The sequence below is a fragment of the Taudactylus pleione genome, unplaced genomic scaffold, assembly GCF_031769625.1.
Source record: "Taudactylus pleione unplaced genomic scaffold, aTauple2 ptg000216l, whole genome shotgun sequence".
NCBI classification, from domain to species: Eukaryota; Metazoa; Chordata; class Amphibia; order Anura; family Myobatrachidae; genus Taudactylus; species Taudactylus pleione.
This window is the reverse complement of record NW_028284618.1, coordinates 8,608,970-8,636,180: the sequence shown is the minus strand read 5'-3', so window position 1 is coordinate 8,636,180 and position 27,211 is coordinate 8,608,970. Positions and strand designations below refer to the sequence as shown.

At 43.9% G+C, this 27,211-nt stretch overlaps 1 protein-coding gene across 1 annotated transcript in view; it reads right to left on the bottom strand.

Annotated features, from left to right (window-relative positions):
- The window catches only part of LOC148517487 (ATP-dependent translocase ABCB1-like), a 105,322-nt gene that overhangs the window by 58,074 nt on the left and 20,037 nt on the right, over positions 1-27,211 (bottom strand). Inside the window, exons 4-8 of the mRNA XM_088478632.1 lie at positions 26,492-26,636; positions 25,820-25,868; positions 6,753-6,944; positions 1,957-2,128; positions 1,752-1,876 (exon numbers count right to left, since the gene is read on the bottom strand). Coding sequence (XP_088334758.1) covers positions 1,752-1,876; positions 1,957-2,128; positions 6,753-6,944; positions 25,820-25,868; positions 26,492-26,636 — 683 coding nt within the window. The remainder of the gene's footprint in view (positions 1-1,751; positions 1,877-1,956; positions 2,129-6,752; positions 6,945-25,819; positions 25,869-26,491; positions 26,637-27,211) is intronic.

Here is a 27,211-nt window from a genome sequence, read left to right as displayed (position 1 = left end):
AGTGCCGCTTGTCTGTTGCCACACACTATTCTGGCAAGATGCAGCTGGTCAGGATAATTAAGCACCTGTCGTACACTGCGCTGTCCACGGTGGGTGGTAATGACTTCCATGAGGTATTCCCAGTACTGGGTATTTCCAAGACGTCACAGCACGGTGACGCCACCATTACCTTTAAATACTGCTATCCAATGACTTTTGACACTTCAGTGTATAATAAAATATATTAGATCAATCTTACAGAAGGTATAAAAACAATATGCAATATTTTATACTGTATAAGTGAAATGTTAAAAGATTTTTTTTTTTAATTCTCAGCAGGAGGCTCATATTGGTTGGTGTTTCTTATCGCTAATTATGTGGTTTTGCAAGCCAAGGTTGTGGCGCCTGCAGTGGTGCAATAGTCTGCTCCATCCGACTGGGAGGGTTCTTGCCAAGTATGGATAATTTTGCACTTAAAAGGATCAGAAAACATCAAATGACAAAAAACTGTTTTGTCTGGACAGCCCTTTTGTAATATGTTCCTGCTGATCCCACTGCTGGGCAGAGCGTCAAAGAGAACTGTTGTAGGTGTCAACTATGCAAGTGGGTCTGACAGAGCCAACCATGGAGCAGGCTACAAGAAGTGAGACGAGACTGCAGCAGTAGGGCCTCTCACAGTAGCCCTGCACATAATTAGGGAGGGAGTTGAAAAGTTTTAGTAAAGGGGGAATACAATATAAATATTGTTTACTGGGCCCTTAAGAGGAGGAAGGATATTTCACATTGTAGGACGAGATCACTTAAATGTGCTAGGGGAGGAGAGGATTCCCCAATGTTCTGTATGGCAGCACAGTCTTGTGCTAATTGTAAAAGGTCTGGAGATCATAGACTGACCAAAGGTGCTAGAAACTTGGCCTCATCGCTACACTTTCAATGAGTTTAATTTTGTATCTTTCAGTTGTATGTTTGTGTCACTTTGAGCGATGTAACGAAACCCATCAGAGATACAAAAGTGACAAATGCTCCGTGGTACCACATTGGAGGGCACCCAGGCATTTAATTACATTATTTAGGGAACGAGTGCCAGTCCTCTCTGACCTATATATACTCTATCTATTAAGAGAATAATGTGAAAATGTTATTCAATAAAGGTGGTTGTCCTAAATCATGTAGATGTTCGAGCAATTGATCGATAACGATATCGTTATGGTTCGATCATCGTTTGAACATCGTTTGAAAATCGTTGGTCGTTTAGACATCTATCATCGTACAAATATGTTGTACAACCTGACGATATCGTCAGGTTCAGCATGTTTGCAGATGATTGATGTGCCTGCACTGAACGACTGCTCGTTCAGTGCAGGCACATCACATACAGACAAACCACTGCACGATTACAAAGTCGTAATCGTGCAGTCTTTTGATTGTCGTCTAGTGGATGTGTGCCTTTAGTCAGAGCTTGTGGCTTTTAGATCTGCAAGGTAACAGAAGTGCTCTTTACAGACTGAAGATTATTAAATTCATACACAGGGTAGGACCAGTGATGTCTGAGAAAACTGACGTACACTGGTCTGCGTTTCACCTTTTTGTCCTATATCAGATGCTCAATATAACAAAGATGCAGGAGGTGATATCCACTGTTTGTAATTTGGGGCACACCGTGACACACAGGTATCTCTAACTTCACCTTGGGCCAGTCAAGGATTCTATATTTCTTTACTTACTAAATGTGTCTGTGCGTAAAGCAGAACAACAAGACAGACGTAAATCACCTATTAATTTCTTTATTTTGTCCGCCAAACGCTACGACAGTTCGTATAGCTGCAAGAACCTCCTCAGCCACCGCTCCAGCTTTGGCGTAAGCGGTCAGCTCCTTGTTAGTGAACGTTGACAATATCTGTGGATAAACAATGTGCACATAAAATAAAACCTGTCGGCTTTGATGTAGGAAACTGAAACCAGGAAATACTCTCCCACCTTTGCCCAGAGAGCAGCTGCGAGCCCCATGACGGGGCTAATTGCCAATATAACCAACGTCAACTTCCAGCCTTTACTGAACCCAAGAATAAAGCCGGTCAGGAAAGTAGTTAATGACTGAATCAGCATAGCGATTTTGTCACCGATGCCATCATTTATTTTTTGGACATCACTGAAATAAAAAAGAACGACATTAATAAAAGAGAGACTGGTAACATAGCAGTGATAAGTAAGGGAGGGATTGAGCATCCTGTTCAATATCCGTTTTCTTTCACAGGTATACACCGGAGTTCAGTTTATGTGCATACTAACTTGCATTGCAGTCCTAACTGTGTGGAGTTTGTATGTTCTCCCAGTACTTGCGTGGGTTTCCTCCAGGTACTCCAGTTTCCGAACACAATCCAAAAATATACTGGCAGGTTAATTGGCTCCCAACAAAGAATTGAACCTATGTGTGTGGGTGTACATGTGATAGGGAATATAGGGCCTGATTCACTACCGATCGCAACTGCGATTACGCACGCAATTGGCCGATTGTTGCATTCTGCGAATGCATCGCAGTGCACGAAGACTCCACTGCAATCGGGACTGCGATCGCAGTGGCTACGCAGACCCAGGGAATACCATTTGGGGATTGTGATGGGGGTGGCTGGCAAACTCAGGCATGCAACGCTGTTCCAGGGGCGTGCATAAATTAGCAACTGCGATGCCCTACACAGCTTTGGCTTTCACAGCGTGTGATGAAGTTAGCAATTTCTGAGCAAGGTCTGAGCTTGTGCAAGTGTGCGTGAGGCTGCTATGGTACTCAATGTTACCGATGGTTTTGCAGTCTTGCTAAGTATTACGGATGTGTGCAAGGAAAAGTGGGCATCCTTATGTAGTGCTGCGACGGCATAGCGATCGCAATGGATTAGCATACTATTGCAGTTGAACTGCATACGTAATCGCTATTGCAATCGCAGTTGCGATTTGTAATGAATCAGGCCCATTGATTGTAGGCTCCACTGGGGCAGGGACTGATGTGAATGGCCAAATATTCTATGTAAAGCGTTTTGGAATATGTGTGTGCTATATAAATAACTGGTAATAATAATTATTATTTTATATGGTTCTTTCTTATTATATTTCATCCTTTCCTTAGAGCACCACAAGGGGTCAGCATTGTTGCATAAACATCATGTAAGAGTGCAGCACATACAGTGCATCTGGAAAGTACAGTATTCACAGCGCTTCACTTTTCCACATTTTTTTATGTTACAGCCTTATTCCAAAATGGAATAAATTCATTTTTGTCCTCAAAATTCTACACACAATACCCCATAATGACAACGTGTAAAAAGTTTTTTTGAGATTTTTGCAAATTTAATATAAAAAAAAAACTAAGAAATCACATGTACATAAGTATTCACAGCCTTTGCCATGAAGCTCAAAATTGAGCTCAGGTGCATACTGTTTACACTGATCATCCTTGAGATGTTCCTACAGCTTACTTGGAGTCCACCTGTGGTAAATTCAGTTGACTGGACATGATTTTGAAAGGCATACACCTGTCTATATAAGATCCCACACTTGACAGTGCATGTCAGAGCACAAACCAAGACAGGATTGTCTCGAGGCACAAATCTGGGGAAGGGTACAGAAAAATATCTGCTGCTTTGAAGGTCCCAATAAGCACAGTGGCCTCCATCATCTGTAAATGAAAGAAGAAATTCGGAACCACCAGGACTCTTCCTAGAGTTGGCCGGACGTCTAAACTGAGCGATCGGGGGAGAAGGGCCCTTGTCAGGGAGGTGACCAAGAACCCGATGGTCACTCTGTCAGAGCTACAGCATTCCTCTGTGGAGAGAGGAGAACCTTCCAGAAGGTCAACCATCTTTGCAGCAATCCACCAATCAGGCCTGTATGGTAGAGTGGCCAGACGGAAGCCACTCCTTAGTAAAAAGCATATGGCAGCTTGCCTTGAGTTCGCCAAAATGCAGAAGAAGGACTCGCAGACAATGAGAAACAACATTTTCTGGTCTGATGAAACAAAGATTGAACTACTCGGCGTGAATGCCAGGTATTATGTTTGGAGGAAACCAGGCACCGCTCATCACCAGGCCAATATCATCCCTACAGTAAAGCATGGTGGTGGCAGCATCATGCTGTGGGGATGTTTTTCAGCGGCAGGAACTGGGAGACTAGTCAGGATAGAGGGAAAGATGAATGCAGCAATGTACAGAGACATCCTGGATGAAAACCTGCTCCAGAGCGCTCTTGACCTCAGACTGGGGCAATGGTTTATCTTTCAGCAGGACAAAGACCATAAGCACACAGCCAAGAAATCAAAGGAGGGGCTTCAGGACAACTCTGTGATTGTGTGTGAGGGGGATATGGAGATGGGTTAGGAGAATAACAGATAGTAGGCTTTGATAAGAAATGGGTTTTGAGAGCTTGATTGAGGCATTGCAGAGAGGAGAAGAGTCTAATTCGCTGCATCTGAGATGTTTCAGCTGAAAGCGTTATTAATCTCAAAGAGAGCACCATGTGAAGGTAATGAGATAGGGCTTAGATAGTTTAAGTGAGTTTTCTTATAAGTTTGGATTGAATATGCCATCATGCAACATTTATACAGTGTTTACTTGCATTTTAACATGCATTAGTACGTAATGCAAAATGCCAGTGTAAACCTTTCCTAAAGGCTGTAATAGGTACTAGAGTGACCGACCATTTGAAAAGGCCACAGCCTGGGGCAGCGCAGCTCAGGGGCGGGCACACTGCCTTCAGCATCATCACCTTACCACAATTGTCCTTCCTTTCTTTATTACCTTATAGCCAGCAGTATGGGACTCTCGGTCTGTTTTTAATTGACTTTTCTTTTTATATGTACTTATGCTGCGTGTGTGTGGAAATCCCCAAATGTATTCACATAAATCTGAATTATGATAATTTTTTTTGGATCTGTCTCAATATATATTTTTTTCTCATGCAATGATTCTGACATTTTTTTTAATTCAATGTATTCAAGCAATATGTCAAATTAGCATTGTCTAACCTGCTTCCCCTCCTTCCTGCCTTCATAACGCACCGAAAACTACTGAAGGAGGCAGTGGCGAGGAGGGACGGAGGGGGAGGAGGGGTGCAGTGGGAGAGACTGCTCCCTCTGCTAAAAGAATCACAGCCTATCTGGCAGGGATGTGCAGTAAGGGTAGGCAGAGCCTCCCATGTCATGCTCCAGAGTTTTGATATAAGAACTGTGGGCCTGATTCAGTGCCGGACGCTCTGACAAGAGCGCTCGCTCTGAATCAGGGCCCTCCTACCTATTTTTGGAGCGGCCTCCTGGCCGCTCGCATAGCTGTGGGTGACCACCCACAGCTTATGCGAGCGGCCAAAAAGATGGTCGCGATGGTCAAGACCATCGCGACCATCGGGCTTGTGACGAGACCCTGCGGTAGGGTCTCGCTGCCGCAAGCCCAGGAGTGCTTTTGGCTCTATCAGAGACAAAAGCACTCCCACTGACATCACTAGTGATGTCAGTGGGGCCGGACCCAGACGGTAGGCATTCCCATGGGAACGCCTCCGTCTGAGCAGCCACGCCCCCGGCACGCCCACCAAAGGAGGCGTGCTGTCACTCACCATCGACAGCACGCCCCCTTTGGTGCGAGACCCATAGCGACGGTTTGGTCGTCGCTATGCGGGTCTCGCGCATGCGCACGTCGGAACTCCCTCCGTCGTGCATATGCGCACTAGGGCACCATCGACCCGCTTGCGCGCGCTCAGTGCTCGCGAGCGGGTCTGAATCAGGCCCTGTGTTTTTATGCTTGTGCCTCCCCAGCCATTGACCTCACTGCACATCACTGCTATCTGGTCCCAGCGCACTCATTGACTTGTCCTGGTCACTATCTGGAGTGCATGTTATTGGCTGCGCTGCACCATCAGGGGCATTCCCATCACAAGGAGTTAGTTACCAGGGCCAAGTTTGGTAAATTTGATCATATAGCAGCCCCTGTACTGTAGAAACCTATAGGGACTGCTTTCATGATCAAATACAGGGCACCATGTACAAATATCCTGGGGATACTTAATAATTGCTGGGGATTCAGGGAATATTCTATTTGATAAATATGCCCCATAAACACATGTCAGATCTCTAGTGTTGCCTAAAGGTGGGTACACACTATACAGATATATCTGCAGATGATGGTTGTTCGTAAACACTGAACGACCATCATCTGTGCCTGCACGCAGGTCCCGGCAATCAGGGAGCGTGTCCCGGCGGGCGGGGGGCGTTCCCCGCCCCCCACCTCGCGGCTACCGCTGTGTGTGTACAGGTGGTCTGCAGACATATCTGTCCATCGGCTGTGCAGAACAGCCAATGCGATATGTCGGTGAACGCTGACGTTCACCGACCTATATCGCGGGTACACACTGCCCGACAGGCAGCAGATACATTGGCCGGTCAATCGATCAGCCAATATATCTGTCAGTGTGTACCCAGCCTTACTGTAACACACAACAACATAAATGACAGGCCCGATATATTCTGTCTTCCTCTCCCTCTATTTTTATCTGTTTAAAGGTCTGGTATAGATTATTTCAAAGTGCATGAGAGTTTAATTACACTGTAGAAAAGTTTCCATAGAAACAAATTAGATAATTGCCCTGGCATGATCCACACCTCAGAATGAAGGCCGGTCGCAGTGTTGCACAATTACCAGTGCTGTACTGAATTAGACTAATTTACCTTAAAACAGAAGTATCTTAATCTACAACAACAGTTCCAGCCCAACTGCTAATAAATGATAATTTGTACTTACTCAGTCAGCCTTGTGTTCAGTTCTCCTGGATCATTGACATCAAACCAGCCGATCTCCTGCCTCAGCACCGCATGGAAAAAATGAGTTCTTATTTTCTTTATCTGCCGGCCAGCTGACAATGACCAGAACGAGATCTGTATATAACCAGCAAGCAGCACTGCAAACCCTATACCCGTGTAATAGTAGGCGTACCTGAGGCAGAAAAAATAATCACAATGTTAGTATATACAATCTTATTTGTTATTTACAGAGTCACTACTTTCTACAGCGACAATTTGCTTCAATGTTGCTGTGGTACTATAAGTACCAGAATACCACAGAAACCACTAGTGGAAACTCATAAACTACTGTAAGTATACTAAGGGGTATATTGTTGCCACTTGCTGGTAGTTCTGGCTTCAGGATTCACAAGAGCAATAATGGAGCTAATTCAGCATTGCACGCCAGTGCAATTCTGAATGCAGATCGCCGATTTTCGGGAATGTGCGCGTGTGCATGACCCTGATTAACAGGCAGAGGATTTTTTAGGATGGTGCGTTCACGGAAATGGGGGCATGTTGCCCCTCGTTTTCTGGGAGTGGCACGGATGCAGTTTCCTGTCCTCGCAAGATGGCCAGCCTACGTAATCTGAGGGGTACTCAGATGGCTGGCGCCGTCCACCTCGGTCGCAGTGCTGGGATCCCAAATGCAGCAGGGGTTGTCAGACATGGAGACACCTCTTCCTGCATTTGCATATTTGCAAGGACAGAATTGCAAAGCTGCTTGCACGCAGCTTTGCAATTCTGTCCACTACAGAATCAGGCCCAATATTACATGCAAACTACTCCTAAGACAAATAACTAGTTGAACTTCTCATGGACTAACCAAAAATAATAGTTAGTACTTAGGGGACACACTTAAACCAGGGCATCTTATCTTACAGTTACATCATCAATCAAGTCTTTAAGGCGTTTATCACATCCTGGGTAGTACAAATGTGAATCCCAATAATCTACTATATAAAAGCGAAAATTTGTCATTCTGTCCTTCTGTCTTTCTATACAAATCCACAGTTTGCAAGCCAAGATCGTAAAATTTTACATTCGAGCGTATTACAACATGACGGAGGCAACTAAAAAAATTTGAAATCGAAATTAATTACTGTTCATTTTTAATTAATTAAAAACTACAATTTTTGCATAGCATTTGCCCTAACAGGTCAGGTACGGAATTATAAAAGGATTTAGCTTATCTACTATTTTTTATTTTCTATCTCTACTATCTACTATATAAAAGCGAAAATGTTTCCTTCTGTCTTTCTATACAAATCCACAGTTTACAAGCCACAGTTGACAAGCCAAGATCTCTCATGGTTCTACATCTAAAACACCAAAGAAGAATAAAAGCATTGTCCTGTTTTGGTTTATTGTTATATGCAGATTTGGACACCATTCTTCTTGGCCATCTGCAAGGTCAATGATAAAAATATTAAAATTGTATTTTTGTTTATTTTCATAATTTGATTTTATAACATGTATTATGCTACATACTAAGGAATTATGGAATTTTATTGTGTAGCATATCATCTAAGTCTCTGAACATCATTTACTATGGCTCTGGTGTGGAGTTTACAGTACCTTTTAAATGCTGTATGAATTTATAACCACTATTGATATTAAGCCAGGCTTATTATGAGTCTGAATATGGTAAAAATTGCTATCTGCATCCATGAGGAGAGATCCATCTGATTTACAATCAGGCTCATAAAGATGTCAACTGTACTGGGATGCAAAAACGCAGCTCTGCAGCACAAATTTTTATTTATACTTGCTCATGCATGAGCTCACACAACTAGATGGTGTCAACCAACCTTTTTTTCTACCTCCTTGGTTGCTGGACCGCACTATGGAACGCACAGAGGCTACTCCGGTTCATTCCTTTGCAGCCCCTGAAGTGTAAAACCGATTGGATGAATCTTATACACTGTGGAGACCCTGAATGCCGGAAACAGCTGCACAAGGAACTGGAAGTAGTTGCTGTGCATTTCATAGTGCGATCCAGCAACCAGGAAGTACACAGTCATCCTGGTATCAGAGCAACAGAAGCTCCTGGCCGTGTTTACACTGTACATCCAACAAATTTTTAATGCTTCTATCTCCGAAGTTTGCTTTACACCGTTACAGGTCCTACTTCCTTCAAAGACCTTAGGACTGTGGATGGGGAAGTTTGTCACACTTTTCGTGAGGCCTGCCTAAGGAGAGGTTTGTTGGAGGATGATGTGCAAACAAACATTCTTAAAATCCCAGGCAATGCCGGGTACTCTAGCTAGTGTCAGATAAAATCGCTCTTTAAGGATACCTAGTTCTCAATACCTGCAGCATGGTAAGTGTTCCCAACTATACAGTATGTGTAGTTCTTGTATATCTGCTGTATCTGGTAACATCACCTCCCATGGTAGCACATGTTATATACTGACCCTTTAATAATTATCTATCACTAAAATATGCAAACTTTATATGTAGGGTTCCCATAGTTTAAAAGGAGAACTCCAGGACATTCTTGTGTCAGAATGGGCGCTGAAATGTTATAAAAAATGCTGATCTTGCAATCCGGCTTCTTAATAAGTCTAATTTCCAGGAAAATTAGCCGCTGATTCTCAAAAGGAAAAACTGGGACTGTCCTAGGAAGATCTTAACACAGTAAAGTAGATCAGTGCTTCTCAACCTGTCTTCAAAGCACACTAATACCCCTTTTCCACTGCTGCAATAACCGGTAACTTGCAGGGTTTAACACGGGAATAATCTGTGAAACCCTGCAGTGTAAACGGCGCGATCCGGGTCACGGTGACCTGGATCGTGCCGCGTGCCAGCCGATTGGCCGGCTTCAGTGGCGCTTGGAGATACCATTATCTCCAAGCCTCCACTGCAACGCCGGAAAAGCCGTTTCCGCTGTGAACAGCGCCAAATCAGGAACATCCTGGGTCAGCGCCGAGGAATTCCGTGTCTCATCCGGATTGAAACCTTGTTCACAACTCTGGGTCAGACCCGAAATTTCGGAATAAAAACAGTATAGGTGGAAAAGGATCCCTGAAAAATAACCTGGGTCAAGTGAACTGGGAATCCAACACAGGTAGCTATGAGGGTTGGACCCGGGATGGACCTGGGTAATGGTGCAGTGTAAATGGCACGACCTGGGTTATCCAACCTGGGTCATGCCTAAAATGAGCTGATTGGTGGCTGTGGAGCAGGGCAGACCCGGGTTCGGTGTGAAAAGGGCTGACCTGGGAATAATCCAGATCAAAGGTGCAGTGCATAAGGGGTCTGACCTGGGTTGGAACCATGTCTGAAAACCCTGGTCAGACACGGGTATAATCCAGGGTTTATTAAAAAAAAAATTATATTACAATGTATTTTGTGATATTCTCAAAAAATAAATATATTTGGTGAAAAATACTATGTAGAAGAAACAATTTTATAGTCGCCAGATTTAGTTTATACTTCTCACCTTTGCATACAGTAAAAGCAGCGTATCAGATACAGATAGATGCTAAAAATAGGTTATTTGATAATAAATAACTAGGAGTTCCGATAATGGTTGGACTTTGTGTCTTGAGATAATAAAAAGACAGTTTTAACAATGGTGGTAGAACTGCTAAGACACCAATGTGTTTCACTGTACTTCTTCCATTATAAAATATACCTTCCATCATTCACAATACTACAATCCAATTCAATTTGTAAAATGTAATCACTATATTGGCTGTAGATAGTAAGTACACATGGGGCGAATGTAATAGCGTTTTGTCTTAGCCGGCGCGATTCCAGCGAGATAGTCACTTTTATTATTAACAGTTACTTATATATCGACAGCATATTCCTTTGCACTTTATATTAGGAGCAAAACATTGAGAAAACATTGATAAGAGAAAACTGACTATTAAGTTATTAGCGAGGTTGGGAAACACTGCTATAGATTGTTAGCTTGCGAGCTGGGTCCTCTTACCTCTTCGCCTGCCTGTTATTACTAATAACCGACAGAATATCGTGTCATGGCGCCAAATGAGTGAGTGCAGTCAAATATCCCGGAACATGGGGAAATAAATTAATCAAAGAACCAAATTGGTTATACCTACACATAATATTAAATATTCCTTTATCTGCTATGTAACAATATTTCTCCTAACTCACAAGTTTGCCAAATAATGTGTAATTATCCATCTATTGTACTCCATACTCTATACATACACCAGAACTCAGTCATTACAGTGTCAGTGGTCTCTAGCCCCATGTATTACAATGGGACCCTCATAACAAAACTAAAATGTCTGTCCCTGTATCCCTGAGAGCATATGTGGACTATAGTTTTATTGTCAATTATACATTATACAGTTATTCGTAATATGTGAGAGCTATATATGTAGAATTTTTTTATATTTTTGTGCCATTTTTAAAAAAAAAATTTTGTTTATAGCACATTTATTGCTGTTATATATGGTATAGCAGTGCGCTGTACATTTTATATAATAGCACTTATATGCATTACAAATGTATTGCTTTGCAAAATGTTGGGGGTACAAATAACGCAAACGGGCTGCAGTGGGTTACCCAGGTGCACAATAATTGAGAACCACCGATCTGTATGAATTCCTGCAGTCGGCGAAAAAATATAAATTTTGCACTCTCAGGGATTCAAGCATAAACAATGGGGAAGAATTGCAGGAAGTCTGCCGGGCTGCTGAGGAAACCAAGGAACGGTGCTGAACCACCCTTAGCTGCCTGTCACAGTCTTAGGCTGCTCACTGCAGTGGAGGTTATTCACGATAGTGCACACAGGCCTATAGGACCCACTGCGAGAGGTGGATGTTTTACACTTTGGTAAATAACCTTTTATAGTTTTTTTCTCTAGTGTTTGATTAACCCATGGTGATCTTATTGCATATTTCATTTTCTGTACTGGCAATCTGCAATACTCTGATCTCACATTCTACAATATCATCATCTGTGTTACCTTTGTACAATCAGGCTCCAATGCTGAACATGATTGTGTAATGGAGGCCAACAGATATGGCAACCAATCAGATATTAGCTTTGATCTACACTACTAAAAGCTATAGCCTAATTGGTTGCTAGGGGCCACATGACTTTCATTTAGTCTTCTAGTGTTATAAGGTTAAAGTATATTGCATACTATAAAGGCTATTAGACTATACTATGCGGTTCCAGCCACTCTCCATTCCTTACAACAGAACACCACAATTATTGTAAGCCCTTACTTTACTGCCACATGCATTATAAACCCCTATATCACCCTCAAACACACAATATAACCACGTACTTCACTCATGGGGTATATTTACTATAGTACAGGTTTTTAGAAGTGTAGATGTTACCCCCTAACAACCAATCAGATTCTAATAATTATCTTCTAGGAGGTTCTATATAAATGATAAGTAGAATCTGATTGGTTGCTATGGGCAAGAGCTCCACTTCTAAAAACCAGCACTTTAGTAAATATACCCCATGTACAGTACACATTACAACCCCCAAACCACTCCCATACACATTAAAAAAAAACGACTTAATTCTATGCACGTTTTAAACCCCCTACATATTCTTGCCTCCGTACTCTTGCATACTGTACCACAATATGTCCCTGCACAGCACTGCAAATGCTATATAATTGCACTTTACACTGATTATATGGGCATACCTCCCAACTTTTGGAGATGGGAAGGAGGGACAGGGCGTTCGAAAAGGGGTGGGGCCTCCTGCAAGGGGGCGGGGCCAAATAAAACCGGGGCGGAGCCTCGCAGCTTCCCCCCATTTTCGTCACTATAGGGGGCGTGCCCAGCACTCTCCGAGATGCTGGGCAGCCCCCCAGGCTCTCCCTACGCTAGTGAACAGATGCCGTGCGATGCGCACGGCATCTGTTCACCTTCTGCACACCCGCTGCTCTGCTAGGCAGAGCAGCGGGTGTGCTCTCCCCAACTTCCCCCCCACCGCGGGACACTGCGGCCCACGGGCAGGACAGCGGGACAGTCCCATAAAAATGGGACTGTCCCGCTGGAAGCGGGACAGTTGGGAGGTATGATATGGGGTCTATTTATTAAGCAGTGTTAGGGGACAAAGTGAAAGGATATAAGGTGCCAGCCAATCAGCTCCCAACTGTCATTTTTCAAACACAGCCTGTGAGATGGCAGTTAGGAGCTGATTGGCTGGGACCTTATCACTTTTCACTCTGTCTCCTAACACTGCTTAGTAAATAGTCCCCTAGGTTTTCAGAATCTACAGCAGGATAATGATTTCTGACAACACTAAGGTCTGCTTACCTATATACTACCTGTACTACAGTAGATGCTTACACATCTCAATCATCAAATACAGTCAAGAGGAAGTGGCAGACATGGGCTAAATTTACAATGCAGTGCTTTTCAAAGCTAAGGTAAAAATTTTCAACACAAAACCAGGCATGTATTCTAAATTGTGACACATGAGCAATGCGATGTATGTTTTCTTTGTTGGTTGCTTGATGATAAAGCTATACATTCATTTGCCACATGGTTCCGAAATGCACAATCACAGGACATTAGCTAGTAAAGGTGCACATCCACTAGCAGATGAGTACATGACAGTATGATTTAGGGGTGAGCGGGTTCGGATTTCTGAAATCCGAACCCCCCCGAGCCCCCCCGATCCGAGCCCGATCCGAGTCAGGCTCGACTTTTCCCGCCTGACTCGGATCTGACATCGAGGCAAAACGTCATCATCCCGCCTTCCGAGTCTCGCGGGTTTTGGATCCTATATAAGGTACCCGCGTCGGCGCCATTTTCTCACTCGGCTGTGGACAGTGAAGAGGGAGGGTGGGAGTTAGTGCTGTGTAGTGTAGTGTAGTGTAGTGCTGCTGTTGTCCACTACTTCAAAGTCCATAGGGGCTGGCTGTGTTGTGCTGTGCTGCTGTTGTTAATAGGGGCTGTGTCCACTACTTCAAAGTCCATAGGGGCTGGCTGGACTGTGTTGTGCAGTCAGTTCTCCATAGGGGCTGTGTCCACTCCAAAGTCCTGTGCAGTGTCCCAGTCCTAAAGGGGTGCTGTAGTGTTGTCCAGGGGGTGCTCTGTCCATCAGGGGTGCTCCCCCCAAGTGCTAAAAAAATAATATATTTTCTGTGTTTGTGAATTGTGTGCGCAGTAGCCGCACGTGCATCAACAAAGTAGTGCCAAGCGTGCGCCTGTGTCATAAGTAAAGGGCCGGCTGGCTTGACCGTTAAAGGGTGCTGTAACCCCCGAAAGTACACTCCAGTCCAAACCAAAAAAAAATTATTTTCTGTGTTTGTGAATTGTGTGCGCAGTAGCCGCACGTGCATCAACAAAGTAGTGCCAAACGTGCGCCTGTGTCATAAGTAAAGGGCCGGCTGGCTTGACCGTTAAGGGTGCTGTAACCCCCGAAAGTACACTCCAGTCCAAACCAAAAAAAAAATTATTTTCTGTGTTTGTGAATTGTGTGCGCAGTAGCCGCACGTGCATCAACAAAGTAGTGCCAAGCGTGCGCCTGTGTCCCATAAGTAAAAGGCCGGCTGGCTTGTCCGTTAAAGGGTGCTGTAACCCCCGAAAGTACACTCCAGTCCAAACCAAAAAAAAAATTATTTTCTGTGTTTGTGAATTGTGTGCGCAGTAGCCGCACGTGCATCAACAAAGTAGTGCCAAGCGTGCGCCTGTGTCATAAGTAAAGGGCCGGCTGGCTTGACCGTTAAGGGTGCTGTAACCCCCGAAAGTACACTCCAGTCCAAACCCAAAAAAAAATTATTTTCTGTGTTTGTGAATTGTGTGCGCAGTAGCCGCACGTGCATCAACAAAGTAGTGCCAAGCGTGCGCCTGTGTCATAAGTAAAGGGCCGGCTGGCTTGACCGTTAAAGGGTGCTGTAACCCCCAAAGTACACTCCAGTCCAAACCAAAAAAAAAATTATTTTCTGTGTTTGTGAATTGTGTGCGCAGTAGCCGCACGTGCATCAACAAAGTAGTGCCAAGCGTGCGCCTGTGTCATAAGTAAAGGGCCGGCTGGCTTGACCGTTAAAGGGTGCTGTAACCCCCGAAAGTACACTCCAGTCCAAACCAAAAAAAAATTATTTTCTGTGTTTGTGAATTGTGTGCGCAGTAGCCGCACGTGCATCAACAAAGTAGTGCCAAGCGTGCGCCTGTGTCATAAGTAAAGGGCCGGCTGGCTTGACCATTAAGGGTGCTGTAACCCCCGAGAGTACACTCCAGTCCAAACCAAAAAAAAAATTATTTTCTGTGTTTGTGAATTGTGTGCGCAGTAGCCGCACGTGCATCAACAAAGTAGTGCCAAGCGTGCGCCTGTGTCATAAGTAAAGGGCCGGCTGGCTTGACCGTTAAAGGGTGCTGTAACCCCCGAAAGTACACTCCAGTCCAAACCAAAAAAAAATTATTTTCTGTGTTTGTGAATTGTGTGCGCAGTAGCCGCACGTGCATCAACAAAGTAGTGCCAAGCGTGCGCCTGTGTCATAAGTAAAGGGCTGGCTGGCTTGACCGTTAAGGGTGCTGTAACCCCCGAAAGTACACTCCAGTCCAAACCAAAAAAAAAATTATTTTCTGTGTTTGTGAATTGTGTGCGCAGTAGCCGCACGTGCATCAACAAAGTAGTGCCAAGCGTGCGCCTGTGTCATAAGTAAAGGGCTGGCTGGCTTGACCGTTAAGGGTGCTGTAACCCCCAAAGTACACTCCAGTCCAAACCAAAAAAAAAATTATTTTCTGTGTTTGTGAATTGTGTGCGCAGTAGCCGCACGTGCATCAACAAAGTAGTGCCAAGCGTGCGCCTGTGTCATAAGTAAAGGGCCGGCTGGCTTGACCGTTAAAGGGTGCTGTAACCCCCGAAAGTACACTCCAGTCCAAACCAAAAAAAAATTATTTTCTGTGTTTGTGAATTGTGTGCGCAGTAGCCGCACGTGCATCAACAAAGTAGTGCCAAGCGTGCGCCTGTGTCATAAGTAAAGGGCCGGCTGGCTTGACCGTTAAGGGTGCTGTAACCCCCGAAAGTACACTCCAGTCCAAACCAAAAAAAAAATTATTTTCTGTGTTTGTGAATTGTGTGCGCAGTAGCCGCACGTGCATCAACAAAGTAGTGCCAAGCGTGCGCCTGTGTCATAAGTAAAGGGCCGGCTGGCTTGACAATTAAAGGGTGCTGTAACCCCCAAAGTACACTCCAGTCCAAACCAAAAAAAAAATTATTTTCTGTGTTTGTGAATTGTGTGCGCAGTAGCCGCACGTGCATCAACAAAGTAGTGCCAAGAGTGCGCCTGTGTCATAAGGGCCGGCTGGCTTGACCGTTAAAGGGTGCTGTAACCCCCAAAGTACACTCCAGTCCAAACCAAAAAAAAAATTATTTTCTGTGTTTAGCCGCACGTATATATCAAATCGATATAACATAAATGGAGGACCAAACTTTCTCCGATAAAAATAAAATAGAGAAAGATCAAGAACCACTTCCTCCTAGTGCTGAAGCTGCTGCCACTAGTCATGACATAGACGATAACATGCCATCAACGTCGTCTGCCAAGGCCGATGCCCAATGTCATAGTAGAGGGCACATACAATCCCAAATGGCAAAGTTCAGGAAAATGACCATGAAAAAGACATTTAAATCAGCTGAAGAGAAACGTAAACTTGCCAATATGCCATTTACGACACGGAGTGGCAAGGAACGGCTAAGGTCGATCCCTAGTATGTTCATGACTAGTGGTTCAGCTTCACATGACGATGGAAGCCCTCCTCCCACTAAAAAAATCAAAAGAGTTAAGCTGGCAAAAGCACAGCGAAGAACTGTGCTTTCTAAGAAGATATCACAAATCCCCAAGGAGAGTCCAAGTGTGGTGGTGGTTGCGATGCCTGACCTTCCCAGCACTGGACGGGAAGAGGTGGCTCTTTCCACCATTTGCACGCCCCCTGCAAGTGCTGAAAGGAGCACCCACAGTCCACTTGCTGATATGCAAATTGAAGATGTCACTGTTGAAGTACAACAGGATGAGGATACTGGTGTAGCTGGCGCTGAGGAGGAAGTTGGCGAGGAGGATTCTGATGGTGATGTGGTTTGTTTAAATCAGGCTCCGGGGGAGACAGTTGTTGTCCGTGGGATGAAAAAGCCCATCACGGTCATGCCTGGGCAGAAGACCAAACATTCCACCTCTTTGGTCTGGCAATATTTCTATCCAAATCCGGACAACAACTGTCTTGCCATATGTACCATATGTAAAGGTGAAATAAGTAGGGGTAGGGACGTCAACCACCTAGGAACATCCTCCCTTATACGGCACCTGCAGCGCGTTCATAAAAAGTTACTGTCAAGTTCAGAAACTTTGGCTAAGACCGTAAGCAGTCCAGGGACACCTAAATCCCGTTGTCCTGTTGTATCCAAGCGCCTGCAAACCACACCGTCAACTCCCTCCTCGTCAATTTCCTCCTTAGTCAGGATCGGAAGTAGTCCTGCAGGCCATGTCACTGGCATGACTGACTCTCCTATCCGGGATTCCTCTGGAGGATCCTGCATTGCTACGCCTACTGCTGCCGCTGCTGCTGTTGCTGCTGCTGGGAGTCGTTCATCATCCCAGAGAGGCAGTAGGAACACCACTACTTTTACTAAACAATTGACCCTCCAACAGTCCTTAGCGAGGAGGATGAAGTACGACAGCAGTCATCCTGAAGCAAAACGTATAACTGAGGCCTTGACTGCTATGTTGGTGTTAGACGTGCGTCCGGTATCCGCCATTAGTGCAGTGGGATTTAGACAATTGATGGAGGTAGTGTGTCCCCGGTTCCAAATCCCGTCTAGATTCCACTTCACTAGGCAGGCGATACCGAGACTGTACAGAAACGTCAGAAAAAGTGTCCTCAGTGTCCTGAAAAATGCCGTTGTACACAATGTCCACTTAACCACGGACATGTGGACAAGTGGAACAGGGCAGACTAAGGACTATATGACTGTGACAGCCCACTGGGTAGATGTATCACCTTACGCAGCAACAGCAGCAGCGTCACCAGTAGCAGCATCTCAGAAACGCCAGCTCGTTACAAGGCAGGCTACGCTGTGTATCACCGGTTTCAGTAAGAGGCACACCGCCGGCAACCTCTTAGAGAAACTGAGGGAAATCATCGCCCAGTGGCTTACCCCACTTAGACTCTCCTGGGGATTTGTGATATCTGACAACGCCACCAATATTGTGCGGGCATTACATCTGGGCAAATTCCAGCACGTCCCATGTTTTGCTCACACAATAAACTTGGTGGTGCAGAATTTTCTGAAAAGCGACAGGGGCGTGCAGGAGACGCTTTGGGTGGCCCGAAAAATTTCTGGCCACTTTCGCCATTCAGCGACTGCGTGCCGAAGACTGGAGCGCCAGCAAACACTCTTGAACCTGCCCCGCCATCACCTGAAGCAAGAGGTTGTGACGCGGTGGAACTCAACCCTCTATATGCTTCAGAGGATGGAGGAGCAGCAAAAGGCCATACAAGCCTATACATCCACCTATGACATAAGCAAAGGAGGGGGTATGCACCTGACTCAAGCGCAGTGGAGAATGATTTCCGTGTTGTGCAAGGTTCTCCAGCCCTTCGAACTTGCCACACGTGAAGTCAGTTCAGACACAGCCAGCTTGAGTCAGGTCATTCCCCTCATCAGGCTTTTGCAGAAGCAGCTGGAGAAAGTGAAGGAGGAGCTAAGACGGAGCGATTCCGCTCGGCATGTGGGACTTGTGGATGAAGCCCTTCATTCGCTTTGCCAGGATTCCAGGGTGGTCAATCTGTTGAAATCAGACCACTACATTTTGGCCACCGTGCTTGATCCTAGGTTTAAAGCCTATGTGGTGTCTCTCTTTCCGGCCGACACAAGCCTGCAGAGGTGCAAAGACCTGCTGGTGAACACACTGTCAGCTGAAGCGGAACGTGACACGTCAACGGCTCCTTCTTCATTTTCTCCCGCAACTGGGGCTGCCAGGAAAAAACTTAGGTATCCTAAGCAACCCGCTGGCGGTGATGCAGGGCAGGCAGGACCAAGTTTGGACATCTGGTCCGGACTGAAGGACCTGGCAACAATTTCTGACATGTCTACTGTCACTGCATATGATACTGTCACCATTGACAGAATGGTGGAGGATTACATCGGTGACAGCATCCAAGTAGGCATGTCAGACAGTCCATACCTGTACTGGCAGGAAAAAGAGGCAATTTGGAGGCCCCTGTACAAGCTGGCTCTATTTTACCTGAGTTGCCCCCCCTCCAGTGTGTACTCCGAAAGAGTGTTTAGTGCAGCCGGGAACCTTGTCAGCGAAAGGCGTAGGAGGTTGCTTCCACAGAATGTGGAGAAGATGATGTTCATCAAAATGAATTATCAGCTCTTCCAGGGAGACCAGCCTCCAGAAGGTACAGAGGGACCTGTGGTGGTGGATTCAAGTGGGGACGAGTTAATACTTTGTGAGGATGAGGATGTACACACTGAAGAGGGTGAGGAATCGGTGGATGAGGAGGATGAGGATGACATCTTGCCTCCGTAGAGCCAGTTTGTGCAGGGACACATTAATTGCCAGCTTGTTTTGTGGGGGCCCAAACGAACCAATCATTTCAGCCACAGTTGTGTGGCAGACCCTGGCGCTGAAATGATTGATTTGTTAAAGTGTGCATGTCCTGTTTATACAACATAAGGGTGGGTGGGAGGGCCCAAGGACAATTCCATCTTGCACTTCTTTTTTTTCTTTGCATTATGTACAGTTTGGGGCCTAGTTTTTCTAACTGCCATCCTGTCTGCCACTGCAGTGTCACTCCTAGATGGGTCACGTGTTTGTGCCGCCCACTCGTGTCGCTTAGCATAGTCATCCAGCTACCTCGGTGCAACCTTTTGGACATGAAAACACTATTGTGAGGTGTGAGGTGTTCAGAATAGACTGGAAATGAGTGGAAATTAAGGTTATTGAGGTTAATAATAGCATAGGAGCAGAGAAACCAACAAATTCTGTGATTTTAGCTGTTTTTATGCTTTTTAAAAAAAAAATACAGATCCAAAACACAAAACCCAGAACCCAAAACACGGAAGGGTGGTTTTGGCAAAACCAATCCAGATCCAAAACACGAAGAAAGATCCAGATCCAAAACCAAAACACAAAACACGAAAAGTGGCCGGTGCACACCCCTAGTATGATTACAACATCGTAATCGTACCATCGTTCCCCATCCCATGCTGTGCCTACACTGGACGATATGTCGTTCAGTGTCGGCACCATTCCTCATCCCCGAACATGGTGAATCTGTCGTTATCGGCAGAGTGACCAGCATGTTCGGGCAATGATTCATGTCGGAAACGACCGGGAGCGCACATCGCTGGTCGTTTCCAACATTTGCATGCCCGATTTGTGCCCGATAAAGGAGCGATTAAACGATAACGATGTCGTTAACGTTCAATCGCTCTGTTTAATCGGGTAGTGGATACCCGCCTTAAAAAGGCCCCCATACATCAGCAATCTGAAAACAACAATTGAACAATTTAAAGATTTGTTGCCCGATTTTAGGATTTCCCAATCTAACAATCTGCGCCCATACATTACAGATCTTTTTCAGTGATTTGCAGATCGATTGCAGCAAACAGATCTGCCAATCTTGAAAGGCCCATCATTTTACTAGTAACGGTCTTCAAATCTGTTGATCATCTCCATGCACTAGCAATCTACAGCCCCAATCCATCTGTGAAATCCAACATGTTGGACAATCTGATTTAACAATTCCAATCACATTTTGGTTGCAATCTACGATCTGTGACGCCCATACATTGCAGATATTTTTATACAATCATCTGCAAATTGCAGAACTGCCACAATCGATTGCTGATGTATGGGGGCCTTAAGGTATACAGTCTGTACAGATGTGCCCAGCTAGTTTGTTGCTCCATACGCTATGAAGCGCACCAGGCATGGCGCACCACACACCACGCAATGAGTCACGCCACACAGAAAGTTTAGTAATGTAGCGTAGCGTAACGCTGGAAAGAAGTCATAACGTGTAATACAACTTTTTGCCCACCAGGTGTCACTTTTCCTAAACTACATAGCGCATGCGTCTGATTTCCAATGCATGTTCTGTATCACCGCCTGATGATTGGCTGACAGAAACGGTGATTCGGTACAGTATACAGTATTACAGCGTTTTCCACATGGAATCTGGAATGTATCGTATAATAAAGCTGTAGAAGAATATCTAAAAAAGTTTGAAATCATTAAGCTCTGTATTACACACTGACTGTGAGGTTGAAATCATACTTGCGCCAATGTAAGTACTGTCGGCACTGTCCGAGACTTAGACATTGTAGTGAATTCATTACTTTACAAACTACAGAACTGTAGTAATGGGTGAAGCGTGTGGCCTTATTTTTAAAATCTTCACTTACAGTATTCAGTATTAAATACAGTACATGTGGAGCGCATGCCCAGTGCTTCAGGAGTCAAACACAGTGAAATTGGGATTTTTGATACATACCGTACCTTAGAGCGCAAACTTGCGTCAATGTCGGCGCTGTCCCAGACTTGGACACTATAGTGATTTCTCATGACCAGCAACTGGTAGTGGACTCTGTTTGTATTACAAACTGACTGTGAGTTTAAAGCGCAAACTTGCGTCAATGTCAGCAAGGTTGGCTGTCAGTCAGCTCTGAAGGGTTATAAATGGGATCTCTGGCGCATGCCCAGTGGAGGGGTTGCAATGGGATTTCTGGCGCATGCCCAGTGGAGGGGTTACCATGACAATGGAATCTGTGGCGCATGCCCAGTGGAGCCAAGCCATATGCCATGTAGCGCTATGCCATGCGTATGGAAGATCATCACTGTGCATGCCCAGTTGTCTGCATTCCTACAGTATGCTGTTGAATTTTCACACTTGCGCCACTCTGCGCTGTCCCAGACTTGTACACAATAGTCATTTCATGACTTCAGAAACTGCAACAGTAGTGGGCTCTGTTTGAGAAGGAAGTCTCTGTATTACAAACTGACTGTGCGTTTAAAGCGCAAACTTGCGTCAATGTCGATGCTGTCCCAGACTTGGACACTATAGTGATTTCATGAGTTCAATAACTGGTAATGGGTGAGCTCTGTGTTTTGACTTGCCTTTATTTTACCAAGTCAGATAAAAAAAATACTCCTGCTATTGCCTCTATTAGATTCCAACAAATACAGTTATTTACTGCACAGAACGTTTTTAACTCCACTTAGACAGGGGATTGGTGGCCGCATGTCTGATTTATGTCCCAAGTGCCGAACTGCTCAGAGTTCCTATAGGTATTTGCTGTGGGAATGCCCAGTGGTTAATGCTTTCTGGGTCCAGATGAAATGTATTCCCCCCATGACTCTTACACCTAAATTTTGTTGCCTCAGTGTTAAGGGTGACAACGACCTGGACAAATACTGCACATTGGGGGAGATGTACTAAACCTTGGTGAGAAATAAAGTGGACACAGATAAAGTACCAACCAATCAGCTTCTAACTGCCATCTTACAGGCTGTGTTTGAAAAGTGACAGTTAGCCCACCGGGACAGGTGAGACACTGGACTGTGATATTGGTCTGGAGACCTTCCGTTTAATGCTTATTTTTCACAAGTGTTTTTTCTTCTATACGGCTCCCTTCATATAGGGAGCCGTCACACTCTATTCATCAGGCCCCTTTTAGAGTGACTATCTATTTAGATTGTTACCATTCCAGTTGATATTGGTACTATATTCTGATTACCACCAAGGCTACATAGAGAGGACAATACTTCTATCTATTTTTCTATGTTATATTGAAAACAGCATGTGCTTAGATAACTAGTGCAAGCACCAATATTCCTATTTTACTTAATGTGCAATGTCTATATATGTTTCTAGAGTTGAACTGCAGTTAATTTTCATATGTGTTTGATAAAACCAAATATTTCAAATTTTCACAGCCTATGTTTTCTATATATAGTGATTAGCGCAGACACCTTATTTGTATCTTACAGGCTGTGTTTGAAAAGTGACAGTTAGGACCTGACCTTTATCTCTCTTCAAGGCTCAGTACATCTGCCCCAATATGCTATAAACATGAGCACATTGGCTAAGGTATGCCTGGCTGGATCATGGGTGGCTCCCACAGGGCTGGACTTTCAGGCTCGGCTAACTTTGGTTAATGTTACTGTCCAACACGAGAAGTATTTATATATCACTCGCAAGGCAGAATCAAAATCCGACCTATCTTGGAGATATGCGTCCCCTCGTTCTTCAATCTAACTTTTATACAGGCTGAGTCTCCCATATCCAAAATGCTTGGGAACAGGGGTATTTTGGATAACTGAATATTCCGTATTTTGGAATATGTGCATACCATAATGAGATATCTTGGGATTGGGACCCAAATCTAAACACAGAATGCATTTATGTGTTATATATACCTTATACACACAGCCTGCAGGTCATCATTTTAATAATTTTGTGCCTTAAACAAAGTATGTGCACACTGAACCATAAGAAAGCAAAGGTTTCACTATCTCAGTCATGCTAAAAAAATTCTGTATTTCGAAATATTTGGATATGGAAGACTCAACCTGTACAATTTATCCAGGGTGGTCCCCTGTTAGTGGGAATCTCGCATTATACCCCTTATATATTTAGTTATGAGCCAGGAAGAGGTTTTCTATGTATCATCAGAATATGTGTACCTAGTGCATTGTGTAGTGTGGCTATGTGTATTACACTGTAATGTCTATTTCCATGAATGTTTTTTATTAATTGCTATTTACTCTTTGATTATTTATGGATATAGTTCATTCTGAGGTATTGTTTTAACATCTTTGAAGACTATGGGGTCTATTTACTAAGCAGTGTTAGGAGACAGAGTGAAAAGTGATAAGAAAGTGATAAGGTGCCAGCCAATCAGCTCCCAACTGTCATTTTTCAAACACAGCCTGTGAGATGGCAGTTAGGAGTGGATTGGCTGGCACCTTTATCACTCTGTCTCCTAACACTGCTTAGTAAATAGACCCCTATGATTTAATCATCTGTTATTATACATTGTCGATATACCCAGATTAATATTGCTTGACTACAGCTCAATGTTCATTTGTTAGTTCTTTTGTGTTGTGTTTATTTTCTTTTGTAAATTAAAATATCGAGACGTCGCTTGAGCAGAAGCGGCTTATGTTTATTCAAGCCGCACCACACTAAGAGCTTCACCGCTACAGACGTCCCTCCTGCTTTTCCACTCTTCTTTCCCGGCCGCGACCCAAGAGTGTATACACAGCGGAGCTCACTTTGCCGTACAGCACCCGTACTTCAATATTTATCTAGCGGGTAAGCTACCAGAGCTATTCATATTCCTTTGGCACAATCCACTTATTTACCAGCAGTTAGTGGAACTTTTGTGAATACCCTTGCTCCATGAACAATAGCTCTTATTATTTTTGAATATACAGTGACTTTACCCGTTCAAGACTATACCATCTGCTAAATATCTATACATTCTCATGGGTACTTCTGATTGAGATGTGACGTTCTCACTAGTATTGGCTAGCAGTTGAACCAATACTTATATTTTAACTTTCATATTGCCGGATTATTGTATTTTTAGTTTTTACATTCATGATTTTTTATTGTCATGTACAGTATTTCATATGCTTTTTTTGATTATCATTTCTCTTTATTATAATTTATCCGTTGTCAATTGTTATATTAAATGTGTGGTTCATTTTTAAATTGCCATCACCATTTATGTGTGTGATTTTTACCAATTTCACAAAGCATTAGCGCTCCCACATTTGTATTTCTCTTTTTTTCTGATAACATTTTTTGGGGTCTGCCTATCCCCTATGTCAGGGATGGGGAACCTCAGGCCCGGGGACCGTATAAGGCCCTCCGAATCATGTCGTCTGGCCCTCTGAGCTTTTTTCTGCTAGCCTCATCTGGCTAGCAGGGTGTCTAGAATGGCACACTGCAGCCAGAATCTATGCAGCAGTGCCGCCTAGAGTGCCCTTAGGATGCTTCAGATGGTCACACCGCTGCCCTTACTGCTCCCTGGAGCATCCTCTGGATGCTCCGGGCTGTGCTGTAATCACTGGCGATGGTGGCCTCGTCCCCATGCGACGTCACACGGTGGGGGCATGGCCTGAACCAGGCCCGCAAATAATGTTATATATATCAAAATGGCCCTCACTGAAAAAAGGTTCCGTACCCCTGCCCTAAGTGGTAAGCTGCATATAGATTTGTGCACTTCAATTCTCTCTGGAGCGCCTAATTTGATTTAAACATCTGTTATTATAAATTGTCGATATACCCAGATTAATATTGCTTGACTACAGCTCAATGTTCATTTGTTAGTTCTTTTGTATTGTGTTTATTTTCTTTTGTAAATGAAAATATTAAATAAAAATTACTCAATAAACAATACTACCAAAAATATACTCCCGTTTCTATAAAAAACCCTGACCACTCCGCTCTGCGCCTCTCATCCACTCTCAATACCCCCATACCTGCTTACAAGATGTCTTTGAGGCTGCACCCACTCTGTGAAATACCCTCCTTCATTACTCCCATTCCTGCTTACAAGATGTCTTTGAGGCTGCACCCACTCTATGGAATGCCCTCCTTCGTACTGTACATCAAGCGTTTCCTCTAGATTCCTGACCTCCAGATGTTCCCTGAAAACTGTGCTCTTTAGCCGAGCTTATCAAATTCCCAGACCAGCTGCTTAACTCCCCTCTACCCGGTTACCACCAATCTACACAGTTCACATAAAAATTACATTTATTAAACCTTAATGCTCATAAAAAAACTTCTAACACCCAAATCAACATTGTTGTGTCACTAAGTCCCATAACTCGACTAGGCACCTCATCCCACTGCAATCTGCAATAAACAATTAGATATATGCTGTACTTAACCTGTATCAATATTGTATACATTGTACACTTGCAAGCTGGAACCTTTTACCTATTAGTTTCCCTATTAATATCCTGCCTTGTTCTCCTGTGTTGATTTCCAATTGTAAAGTGCTTCAGAGTGTGACCAAGCTATAAAAAGAAATGTTAATATTACTTACGTTGTCATTTTATCCTGTAATTCTTGGGCGGCTTGTATTAAATCTTCCACTGCAAGGGAAAAGATAAAAATGTTATGTATGCTGAAAAATATGTATCTGTATCTACAAAACTTTGACTTTCACAATAATTTTAAATATTAAGGGAGAGTATAATTATTATTATTATTATTATTATTAGCCTTTTTCATCAAAGCTCCAACATATTCTGCAGGAATTTATAGAAAGTGTCATAAATCTAATCACTCCCCCTCCTTTTCCCAATGGAACTTTCAGTCTAAGGCGTCAATTCAAGTAGGCGCGACTTGTTGTTTAAGGCTGCGTACAAAAATCCACAAGTCCAGGACGGGATCGGCCTGTGAGGGGGGGGGGGTGAGTTGCCGTACCATTGGCTGTGTATTTACGACATTACAAAGGAAACTCACCCCCGTCACTCCTGACCCCTAAGGGGGGAGATTTATCAAACCTTCTAAAGAAGACAAATGGAGGAAATCAAAGCATCCAGAGTAATCTTTCACCAACATGGGGAGGACATGCAAACTCCTCACAAATAGTGCCCTAGTCCTTATAAAGCCCAGCACGCTGTGTGTCATCCACCATTATGCACGTGCAGTTCTATAAATTGCAATATTATTGGATGACTCCATAATACAGATTTTGTGACGGCAAACTCACGCGTCGCATTTTGACCAGCAGAAACGAAGCTGTCCGTCATTTCGCCAAACACCAGCATCATGAGCGGCAGGCCTGCCCCGTGCACCATTGCTGCTACTGTTCCAAGCACCATTAGCAGCTTGTCTACGCCTCCAGAGTATCGGAACTGAAGCAAAAGAAAAAATATTCCACAGAATTTTCATAAGGGTCATATGATAACAAAACAAGATTTTTTTGTTTGTTTTTCTCATCGTATAATCTTCCATATGTTGTATTTATGTGTTTTCAGAATAAGTACTTGCCCAGGACATTCTCAATACTTTAGTCAGGTTAATGTTTTATTTTTATTTTTTTTATTTGAGCTTCATTGTGTCTCTACAAGAGTCTTGCACAGCAGTCAGGTCTCGCTTGGTGATATCACCAATGTATTTACTCAGGGGTGTCTGATAAGGAAATCACTAATAGCAAATGAATGTTAACACATCCAACTATTGTGAGCAGCACTATTAAACATTACAAGCCAATATAACTGAGGGGGGAAATCTAAACTATGACAGCTCTATCAAGTAGCTAACATTTATAGCATTTTATACAGACCTCAATTTATAACATGTATACAGACCTCTACAGAAAAGCAATGGCTCAAAGTGCATTTGTTTTACCCACGAAATTAGCACAATTGAGTGGGTAAAACACAGCCGGATCTTGAATTCAGGATAACTAGTGTGGGTGAGTTGGAAT